Source organism: Chelon labrosus (genome assembly GCF_963514085.1).
Source record: "Chelon labrosus genome assembly, chromosome: 15".
Lineage (NCBI taxonomy): Eukaryota > Metazoa > Chordata > Actinopteri > Mugiliformes > Mugilidae > Chelon > Chelon labrosus.
The window spans coordinates 11,119,518-11,131,752 of record NC_140348.1 but is presented as its reverse complement, the minus strand read 5'-3'; the positions used below and the strand labels follow the sequence as shown (position 1 = coordinate 11,131,752).

General features: G+C 39.6%; 1 protein-coding gene across 6 annotated transcripts in view; it reads left to right on the top strand.

Moving 5' to 3' along the window:
• Positions 1-12,235, top strand: part of rgs7a (regulator of G protein signaling 7a) — a 47,285-nt gene that overhangs the window by 14,009 nt on the left and 21,041 nt on the right. For all 6 annotated transcript variants that reach the window (XM_084561872.1, XM_084561875.1, XM_084561873.1 and 3 more), the window contains exon 2: positions 11,936-12,032. In XM_084561872.1, coding sequence (XP_084417998.1) covers positions 11,936-12,032 — 97 coding nt within the window. The remainder of the gene's footprint in view (positions 1-11,935; positions 12,033-12,235) is intronic.

Below are 12,235 nucleotides of genomic sequence, written 5' to 3'. Positions count from 1 at the left end.
TACTGATGTTGCAGTTAATTTTACTCCAATTACAGTGCGCACACAAAATAAAACAGGGATTAAATATATTTATAAAGGAGAGGACAAAGGCAATAACATGTTCAAACTAATATAGTCATTTAATTTATTAATATTTTATATTTTTCCCCACTTGATATTAGACAAACCATGGTTAAAAAGTAGTATATGTCCTAACAACACATATAAGTCTAACTGTAGGTCTGTTTTTTTTATCTACCCTAGCATCTTGGGTAAATATCAGGCTCAACTATGTTCATATAGTGTCATGCTAAACTATCAGCCTACAGTGGTGTTTTTTTATTAAGCAGCAGCATGCTACAGCTTCATGAGAGTGAATTGAAGTTTGTAAGAAGTAAAATTAAAACAATGGTCTTAAAAGCTGATGAGTCAGATTGTACTCATTCGTGCAGCTTTAATGTAAGTGAAACTTACATTACAAACTTACAACTGCCGTACGATTATATATCATTAGAAATATCATTCTAAGTTCTCGGCAAGATAGTGCCACCCTGGAAAGAGCATCAGACATTGGAACCGACAATACGTTTGGTGCCCTCAAGTTACATTGGATTAAGTGTAAGGTTTGTTATATGGTAAAATTAAAAGTTAATATTTTAGAATAAAAAGACATCACACAGTGCTTTAATCTTCTGTGGAACATAAGAGTCCTTCAGGGATTGTATCATACTCTAAATTGTGCTGTGGCTGCATAAAGCATGGGATGGCAGAAACTTACAGGCTGGCAAATTTGGAACAAGAAGTGCATTAACCGCAGCAATGTCAAACGAGGATAAATGTCAGTGTTGTTGGGTTTTTTTCAGGGAGCAGGCATAGCTGGCTGACTACCTTTCATCCATGAGTCAATGCTTCCATCCTTCTCCCTAGTAGAGGGTTGTCCCTTAGGGACAGACATGTTGAGGAGTCAGGGGAAATACTGAACATCCTTCTGCAGCCATACGCTAGGGATGTTGATGCTCTGGGGATGTGAGAACGAAGGATGCCGTGAGTTGTAAAAAGCTGATGAAAATACTGTGAAGAAGGGCATTGTGGATGCAAGTGTCTGTTGACAACCATCTGGAATGCATTCTAAATGAAATAGTGATAATACCGTCTGTCCATCAAACTAGATGACAAAATAGCAACTGCTGCTTCCACTGTTGTGCACAGGAATGCTTTACTAATAAGTTTTTATTTCTAGACTTCAGACAAGGAAGGAAGCAGCGGATTAGTGGGACAGATTAAAGGATTGTATTACCTTATCTTAAATGAGCTTGACAAACATCAAAAAGGATGCACAACTGGTGATTGGTAGTTCTCTCTTTGTCGCAGACACCTCCTACACCTGATTAGATGAAGGCATCACTCAGTGGGCTTTACAGCTTTGTTCAGACAGGCAAATTAAATTTGTTTCTCAAGTCTGATCTTTAGAACTGACTGTTTGCAGACTTTTGTTTGTGAGAGATCAGACCAGATTTGTGTTCAGACATCACCAACCTATCGGTATCGGTTGCCGTGATAAAAATGTAGGTGTCAATAGCTGCATACCTGACACGACACAGCTTTAAATTCTCTTTTTTTCCCGGTGGATTACTTTTATATTGCCTGTATGGAAACCTCCACTCAAAGAGCTATCAGACAACTTATTTCGGGTTCTGTCTATGGACTGTTGTCCTCCATGATGCCACCCGTCGTGCTGTTCTAGTGGCAGCATGGATTCTGCTCAGCACTGCTGTCACTCTGGATTTGATGTTGTTCTTGGTGTGTTGCATTGCAAGTAATTCCAAACACAATTCTAACTCAGATCATAATAATTTGGGGCGACCAAAGTGGCTGGACTGAGATGTGTCAGTCTCACTGCCATCGTGTTTCAAACCATCTCCAGATTGTTTTGGATTTCATGTGTGTCCAGACTTTTAAAAATACACCTGAATCCAGTATGAATATGCCAAAACCATAATTTGGGCTGTTGGAAAGAACATAGTCTTGTTGGCATTTGTACTAAAATTTCAACCTTGAAATATTTAATCTTTTGAAAATAGATTTTGGATCAATTAAAGCCAAGACCATCACTGTAATGACAGCAGTAAACTCAGGTTGTATCAGTTTCTGCTGAAATTTTGTATTACTCTACAAGACTTTACTTCTCTACTTTATGAACTCTGATTTTATATTGTATTATAGAATAGCATTACATAACAGAAGGCGAGATGAGTTATGTTTGAGACTAAAGGTGTCAGTGTGCTCCGAACAAACTTGTTCATTTGACAGCCAAACTTTTCTGAAGACAAAAGTGTTTATAGATATGAGAAGGAATTACTGTATACAGCAGGTTTAAGCAGGATTTATGGCCTTTCCGTAACGCATGTCGGATACTAGGATAATCGTTTTGGACAGTTGGCCCACATTGCCTATTATCTACAACTTTCCGAAAACCAACAATTCAATATACACACTCGCTTCGCGCCACAGTCTGGCAGCCGCGCGGAAGCGAGAAGGCAGTTGCTCTTTTCATTCAAGCCCTCTCTTTTTCATTTGCTCTAAACAATTTGTTGTTTGTTGAACTGTTTATGCGTACAAGCGAGCGCAACTCTTGAGAGAGTCTAAAAAAAACGTGCGCTGTCATATCATAGCTTGCGCCTCTGTCTGCTGTCTGTGTAATGGCTTTTTACTAAACCTTCCGGTGTGACCCTTCTGATCAATTATTAACACGTTGAATTTGTTGTCACTTGTTCTGAGTGAGTTTATAACTATGAAAGACATCGTGTGAAAAGTGAAAAATGGAAAAAAAAAAAAAAGAAAAGTGCTGGAGCTTAAAAGAGGTGTCTGTGTGATTTGTGATTGTAGTTGTAGTCTAAGATGCAGGAATTGTAAGTTGCAGCCCCACAACTGATAATGGGACTCTTAATATCTATATAAAGAAAAGAAAAATGTTAGATTATAGACAAAGTTGGCTATACACAAACACTGAGTCTATACATCTATTACTATGTATTAGGTTTTATGTGTATTTTGTGTATTTTTCACCTGTTTTTGTGGAGCCATTTCTTCTGAGTTGGGACATCCTGCCATGATTTCACACTTTTCAATTTGTAATGGAATAGTAATCCAGTAATATGTTTTGGAATAACAATAAACCAGTGAAGACGACTAGAAAAAATGACTGGGGATTTAATATTCTTAAAATTTGACCTTGTATTTAACACATTTGTCCTTCTTCCTGTGAAATAATTTACATAATGCCTACAGTCCTTCAGTCCTATCTCCTCATTTGAGGACTCTTCAATAAGGAGAAGCCACACCAACAGTAAACCATGTTTGTCCTTGCTGTTGATTGGGGTGTTTTTATTCCAATCCTCTGAATGCAGTTAGAATCCCCTCCCCCCAGCATCAGAAAAGTATTTTTAGTTATTTTCCAGATTCCGTTTCTTTTTTCCTGACTGTCACAGACTGTGAATTCAGAGGAACTTAGTTACATTTGAGCTGGTTGTTGTGAAACTCATTGCTACTGGTGCCCTGGCGTAGGAATGTTGCCACAGAAACCAAATTTAAAACTCTGTTATACTGTGAAATGCAGACAGATTTAACTGGTACTGTGTTAACTCATTTGGCGAGGGTTCGATGCAACAGATGTTCATTTATGTTCATTTATACATAAAAAAAAAAAAACGCTACATCATTAAGTATACACATGTTTTGATGACTGTTTTTACAAGAAAACTCTTCAGCGCACCTTTAATAGCACAACACAATCCAGCATTTCCTTTAATTTGATTTAATTCTACTCACTAACATCATGAATTATTCACATTAGTTTCCTTTAAAACAAACTTTGGTTCACAAATAGTACAAACAAAAGGTACTATATATAAGTACACATAAAACAACACAACAACATGCCACTCAGGCAACCTTTAGTCAATAACACCACATGGGGAATCAAAGATCTACTTGTTTGCCTGCAAACATCAGTCTCACTTTCATCCATTAGCAAATAAGAGCAAATCAGATCAAGCCATTAAAAGGCTCTCAGTCACACACCTCGAGGAGCATTTCAAAGCCAAGGAGGCATCGTGGTTGACAACATCTATTTGTAATCACCCAAATAAATCAAAGGCTGCACGGAAAAAGCCATCCGTCCTTCACTGTCCATAAGAGCTTACTTATGATAATGCTGTTGCTATGAACAAGAGTGTTTCGGTTTCATCAGCTTTTTTTTTTTTTTTTTTTTTTCACCACAGACATCCATTATGAAAATAATGAACAAAGCAGTGCACCACCAACTGGCACATTATGAAACACATTAATGATATTAGGAGTGAGGAAAGAGGAGCCATCAAGGACGAATAATTGTCATCTAAAAAATTCATGGATTTGAGCAGTTTGCGGGAACGATGGAGACGTGCGCCGCAGATGGCAATGGAACAGTGTGTCCTCATGCTTCTTTGTACGGCACGTTTGAGGATATGTGTTACTGCGGACATATAGCGGAGAATAACAGAGGCAAAGGGAACAAATGTGCTGCGTGAGAGAACATCCGTAAGTGTGAAACAGTCAAGATGCATTCCAAGAAACAGATGCTCACATTTCACTGATGGCTCAATGGAGCTTGATTGTGCACACAAAGACAAAACTGTATTGGTGAATACAACTGAAAGCAAGACCTATCACACGCCACACTGCAGATGTTATTTAATGGCTAATTGCTGGTTTGCAGAATCTGCCTCTCAGCGTGTAGATATAAACCTTGAGCTTGGATGAAGTAATTGCCTTCGCTCCAGGCAGTGTTCTCACCTGGGCATCTGTTCCTCACGCTATGATCCTAACCTGCTGTGAAGCAGACTGTTGCCTGTTCCCCGTCTGAGGTCTCCAGTCAGTGTGCCTGTGAGAACTGAAGAGTTGCATGAAAAGAGAAGTGTGAAATGGGAAATGACAATGCAAAATAAGCAAAATGAAGAAACACAAGACCGTGGATGAAATAATGTTTTTAAACCCCAATGGATTTTAAATAAGGATCTTTTGTGCAAGATTTAATGTGAGCAAAGGAAAAACAAAATGATCATCTGTTGCCACGGATTAGAGAGTCGTCTTTTCCTCCACAAACCCAGAGAGCTGGAGGGTTAACATGCTCTAATCAATCTGGGTTGATACAATTAGTCAGTTTAGGCAATCTACTACTTTGATAATGAATTAATTTACCGCTTTCTCTTTTTTGTGTCACCATAAACTGTTTTTTAATGTTACATAAAAAAAGACATTGACAACACATAGCCCTCTTAACAGACTACTTAATCAATGATGATATCAATATAATTTTTCATGGATAAATGAGCAACTTAACTATACATTTATAATAGTGTTGTGAAAGGTGATAATGAAATAACAAATAATGGAGTGATAAAATAAAAACTTTACTATGCTACAGCCAGTATTAATATTGTGGAATTACTTACAAACACAAACAAAGTAATATATCACATAAAGTGTAGTGGCCTTTATCCAGAACGCCCCACTCCCGTATGCTACCCCAACCACCACCATGTTCTTTTTCTCTCTTATGAATGAATGATGGCAAGCTGCCAGAGATGTCCTTGTGATAGTGGTCCCAGACTGTGTTGCTGTGGTAACTCCTATGGTAACCTCAGAGAGACTTAAGATTCATGGCATCTATTCAACAACCTTGTCAGCATGAGCTCAATAACTTCTTCCCTCACCTGTCTGCAGGGCAGTTTGATTCGAGAGTGGTGGAGTGCTCCACCGGTGCAGGCTGAAGGTCTGCTTAACTTTATTTTTTTGTTTCGCCAGTAATGGCTAACTGTGCTTTGTTCATGTTAGAGAACATTGGCCAATTAGTCAGCCTATTAACTCTTGTTTGTAACCACGAAAAAAAAAAAAGAAAAAAAATGCACTTGAACTGGTATTCTTTGAGAATTATTACCGGCATGCTTTGCCTTTACTGTGGTCTGCCCTAATTACCCTCAGTATGGAATGAAGAACATTGTGTTTTCAGATTTGCTCAACGTGCAAATGCCCCTGGCTGTCCAGAGGAGATGTGTGATTCATTTGTGGTGACAAAGCATTTCAGTATGATTTATTAAAGCTGTAGAGTAGATCTGTGATAGCTTTCTGTCTTAGATTTGATCCTATTTAAAAGTTACAGCAAGAAACACTATCAATTTCTGTGATGTTGAACTGCCTTAGTGATGTGACGATTAATGTTTTTATGGCAGCAATTGACCTTGGATCTGAAGTTGCATGTTTGCAGTTTTTTAAACCACTGATGGGTTTTGAGGGCACAAAAAGGGGAAATATTATCTCTCTGCCTCTACCACATGCTTTGCGTCTTGCGTGGAGCCAAGAACTGCAGTTCAGAAGAAAATGAGATCAACCAAGTGCAAAGACTGTTTCATCTAGTAGAGCTGTCATGCTACATAGCCACAGGTTCTATCCAGACTCTCACACCGCCTCAGGCAGCCAGTCTTTAACTGGGTTGCTTACCTATTTTGATGTCCTGCTTTTTAAAATGTAATAATCCTCACCTTCTGGGTTCATACGCTTTCATAACGTGTGTGTGTGTGTGTGTTTGTTTGTTTGTGTGTAAATTCTGTGAGTGCATATGCGAGTAATAATTGTGTGCTGCCATGTATTTAATGGGAATATCTGTGCTGTCTGTGTGTGTGTGTGTGTGTGTGTGTGTGTGTGGTGGTGGGTGTGTGTGTGTGTGTGTGTGTGTGCATGCGACCATCTATAATGCACGAGTACATATTTGTGTGGCTTGAAAGGATATCTATTCTCACCATGAAGATAGACTTGCCCTCAGATAACAGCGTCAAGGTAATGCAATTCTCCCTGTATATTTGTTGCCGTAACATTCACCCAGCACAGCGCAGGCAGCGGCCGAGAGAGATGGGGCAGAGAAGGGGGAGGTAGAGAAGGAGAATAGGAGAGCTTGTAACAGCTGCACAGTTAGTGAGATTTTTACATTTGTACAACTTGACAGAATCTGGAATGAACTCTGGTTGTGCTCCCATTTGAATGATAAGACAGACAACATTAGATAAAATGCACTGAGACTGACCAAAATTGTCACCCTTACAATTTATCAGATGTACAAATACAGATGCTACAGTAAGTTACTTTTCCTTATTTGAGTACTATGGAAACTATTTTCTTTATATTAAAAATGTATCTTAATGGGTGGTTCAGTCTCTAACAAATACGAATCGGTTTTAGGCGTTACAGATTATGTGGGTAATTATGCTCTAATTACACCTGTTTGAAAATTAAGTTCATTGAGTACTGAGGGTTTCCTTCCTTCACTTATATCTAGGTCAACACTGGAGATGAATAACAATCCTTTGTTAAGGATTCAAATCATTTCCTGCAACCTGCAGGTTGTGAAACACAATCAACAAATTCTATGACTCGCATGTCAATTGCTTTACAGTTTTACAATTCACAGCGTTTTTTCGAGCCATGTCTCTTCAGGTCTTGGCCACATGATGTTAAACCTAGTTTACAGTTGAAAGAAACTGGTAGTGAAAGATGGTGTTTACTTGGAAAACTATTTTAAACTGGATCTAAAAGATGCAGCCACAATTATTATTGAAAACATAAAATTTCGACCTAATTTTCGTCTTCATGACCAAGGCAGTAAAATAACCTCTTTTCTCACCTCCTGCCTTTATTTCTGGGGAAACCACTAAAGGACGCCTCCAACTAAACTATCTTAAGACATACAACAAAATTGCAGAGATTGCATCCCATCTTGCCGGTGTGCTCACAATAGAACCTTTCTAATAAATTATCCTTTCACCGCTTTTCTTAGACACAGACCATCAAATAAGTGGACTTCGTGCACTTAACAGTGGCTAAAAAGAAATCTAAGAGGCCAGCATTGATTTACAAACCCAGTTCGAAATGTTTTTGCGGCTCCAAATGGTGCTTCAGAACATTCTGATTGCACCCTGAGTGCCCTCAGTGATAGTCTTTGAAGTGCTTCAATCCTTGTGCTGAAGCTCAGTATGTGCTTATATCCGGAGCTTTTGTTAGTCACTTCATATGTACCGAGTCCTGTGCCATCATTATTCAATGATTCACACCGTGCAGCCAAAACACTCACTCTTATCTGTTAAGAGGCTGCAGAGACGCAGTCAGACAGCTCTAGGTGGGTGGATGGGTGGGGGACAGAGAAAGAGCGAGAGAAGGAGAGCCTCTTGCTCTCTCTCCTCCCTTGTGGGAAATGACTTTCCTCTCTTCCTCGCAACATGAAGCCAGAGAGCATCCTGACTTCAAGAGCTTTAGATCCTGAATATTCACGCTGGTGGCATTTTACCATGTGTAGGCGGTGAGGGTTTGCAGAGATAGGGGAGAGTGTGTGAAGTATTGATCACTGTTGCTGCTGTCCTTGTTTGCTCTGTGTCTCAGCACCAGCTAACTCTCAGAGAACGATAGTGAGACAGATAGAGAGAGAACGTTGGCGTTGGAAGGCACGCTTGTTCAAAAGGGATAAGCTGACTGTAATGAGCATTAATTTAAAGAGATATGTTTAAAAAGAGCAAGGGGAATGGTGCCATGCAACACATAAAAGAAGGTGCCATGGATACTGGTAATTTTAGTTTTTTTGTGACAACTTTGGATGCTACAGCAATTTAAGCCTGAACTATATAAAGCTGTTATATGAATGATGTTCAGTTTGATTTAACCGTGGTTAAATTACTTATTAAAACTGAAAGTGCTGCTTAATGAATAAAAATCTCTCCCTGTCATACTTAAACTGTTACATTCAACACTTTATAAAGTTTAATGGCTGCCATTATATTTTAATCAATAGCATCTCTTTGATATGCACCTTTAAACATTTTCTATCAACCTGCCTCGTCTCCTGTTGATACGTTCAATTACTTCATCTATATTCACGAGAAAAGAGTAAAAGCAGTGAAAGTTTAGGATTCCAGCAGTGTTGCTTATTTAAAAAAAACAATCTCTCTTGTTGCTGGGATGGGATGTTGTCTATCACCCTTAGGATATCATTGGTGTGAGCATAGCTACACTTCATATTTCATTATTAATTGGAAAAATACCCACATCAGAACAAAAACGCCTCCTGTAAGCCCCTCAATCAGAACAGACTGACCCAGTTGGAATTCGATCTGATATTAGTGGTGATAACTTGCTCAGTATGAAAATATTAGAACCCAAGAATCCTGTGTGGCTGTAATACATAGCCACTCCATGGGGCGTTAACATCGGGCCATGTGATGAGTTGCTGGGAGGGACAGAAGCATGTCAGTAGAACAACAAGTGGTTGAAACACACACTTTAAAAGATGAACAACACCAGAATTGATGCGGGCAGCAATGTTGAAAATGTGGGCCTGTTTCGTTCATCTTTTTCTATGAAAGGAATTCAATTGTTGGGGGAAAAACAATCCACAGTGGCTAGAACCGCTTTGCACATTTCAAAACAGTTCTGATATGCCTTGTTGGGGCCACTTTGGAACAATCTACCCATCAGGTGAATGTAGGGGAAAAGGAAAACACACCTATGCACAACAGGACAGATTTTTTTTTAACTAAAGTCTTGATCTGTGTGGCAAATTTGAGCCATTTTCACAAAACCAGTTTTAGTGCTACAGGTGATTCACATGGGTGAATTAAAACTACTGATCTGCCTCATGCAACGCATCACTGGGATAAAGAGATTAACAGAACAGACAGAAATAATCTGAAAATGCATATTTTTGACATCAGCTTTTCTTTTCATTTCACCCTTTCTCATCTTTCTCCCACAGCTCTTTAGCTTTAGCATTTGCATGTGCTCCATCATTGTCAATTAGGCCCCAGTCAGTAACTGGGATGATTTTTAGCTTCAGGGTATTTGACTAGCTACAAGCTTTCATTATAACATAATGCTACAATGCTGGCTCATGAACTGCCAAACTCGAGCTGTTACACATTTACATATCAAACCCAGCTTGTTCATAATCAAAACTGCTCCTTTCTCACCAATACGGCCGAGAAATTCATTTTCACCCACACAAAACCCTCATTTGTATGAAATGGAATTGGCTGCATTCAAATTGCGTTGCCTTTCCCCAGATGAGCTGCGCTGATAAATCGTGTGTGTGTCATAGAAAAGATGGAATGAAAACAAAAGTGAGGGGGATGGTTCATGAAGCTAGACCTGTGAGATCATCATAACATGTCAGTGTAGTGCACAAACTGACAATCCAGTGTACTGCACATTATGTTAGGAAGATTTGAGCTGTAACTGAAAGCTCTAAGGTTTCCATTTGTAGTCTGAGTACTATTGTCTGACAGTGAGGAGACCAAAAGAGGCAGAACACTCAGTTGTACCCTGCCTGCAAGCAATTAATTGCATCCTATTTCTCATGCAAATACCTTAAAGACGATGGAGTGATTTAAACTGCAAACTGAGTGTAAACGGCCCACCGACGTTTTCTCTCAGTTCTGTTCCTGCATTTCAAGTTGCTAGTTAGACCGTAACTGTGTGCATAGAAAAGAAAGACATGGCCTGGATACGTATTATCTGCTGGCTGTACCACAGTCTCCAGAGCACTGGCTGTTGCCCCCAGAGGCAAAGTCATCAGACGATAGCCGATGGTTTCTCAGATTGGCTGGAAAACGGAAAAATAAACTCCATTCCTAGGCCTTAGTCAAATAACCCATTTTCATGTATTACTGATTTTCTTCACATTGTTGTTTAGAATTGAATTTTTGGAAAATTATTGATTATTGGAAAAAAAAAAATACATTTGATTAAAGCCTTTACATGAGCTAGGGAAGCAACATGAGTCCATGTCTGCAGTATTACCCTAATGCTGTGAAAGGTGTCAAATGTTCAAATCTTTCACTGCCATCATAGAAGAGCTAAATTGCCACACACGCACAATTTCACTTTATTCTGTTTTTATGTATTTATCTTATTTTGCCCCCCCCCCCCCCCCCCCCCCCCCCACACACACACACATATATATATATATATTCTATTTTTTTTATTGTATTTTGCCTCTGTGAAGTTGATGGGGGGCTCCTTGAACCAAGTCTTGAATCTTGAATCATTAACTATCTGGGCTTATTTCCTTTAAGATCCACAAACCATCACTAGGACTGAAAAACTGGCCATCCTTCGTGTATACCTGTTTGTGTATAACACAGTGTGTTGCCCAACCATTGAGCGGCATGTACGTATTTTCCATGTGTATATTTTTACTCTGTGGGAGGAGTTTAGGGGATGGCTTGGCGTCTGATCCGGCTGACGTGTCATGGCAGTGCTCTACTCTCTTTGCTCCCTTCTGTGTGTTCTTGGAAACATGGTTGTTTTGTGTTGCCCTGCCAGGCCCTTGAGACAACTCCCAGTGCACTTCTGTCTCACTAATGTGTGCAAATGTTTGTGTGTTTGCGTGTGTGCCTGTGTGTGACTCTTTCTCTGTTCATGCCATTCCTCAGTTCGGCTTTTGGCTCAAATTCGAAATTGGACACAAAAACATTTGTGTCTTCAAAGAAATGTCATTAATTTTTCCTCTGCAAAGTGCAGATGTGTGGCTGTTTCGGGACACAAGCGTACAGGGATGGATAACAAGAAATGTTATTGCTAGACTCCCAAAATGCAATAGATGTTGCAGAATTTAATAAGTGCAGCTTGCTGGCGGTTTTATGTGAAAATTACACAAATCAAGGTGATCTATCAAGAGGGGAGACAGAGATCTGGCAGCTGTGATTGTTAGTCACCAACTTCCTCACCTCACTCCTTGTCCCCTAGAGACATTGCTGGAGCACACAGGAACCTGTTTGTCTCTGTTTACCTTTTTCTGTCTTGCTCTTACACACACACACTGTCCACTCACTTACTGTGTTTCCCTCGTTTTCTCTTCCCCTGTCCATGTGTTATCTAGATGGAGGAAGTAATAGCACGTATGCAGGATGAGAAAAATGGTATCCCCATCCGAACAGTGAAGAGTTTTCTAACCAAGATCCCCAGTGTTTTTTCAGGTAAGGCCTCTCTACCCTACTCACTAAATACCTAACCTGTGCACACACACACACACACACACACACACACACACACACGTGTAGTCATGCTTTTTCCAAACCAAACACTGGTAGCATTGTTGTCCATTTTGCATTTCACGCCACATCCCAGAATATAAAGGAGATAATATAGGATGTCTGAGCTCTGCAACTAAATGGACAAT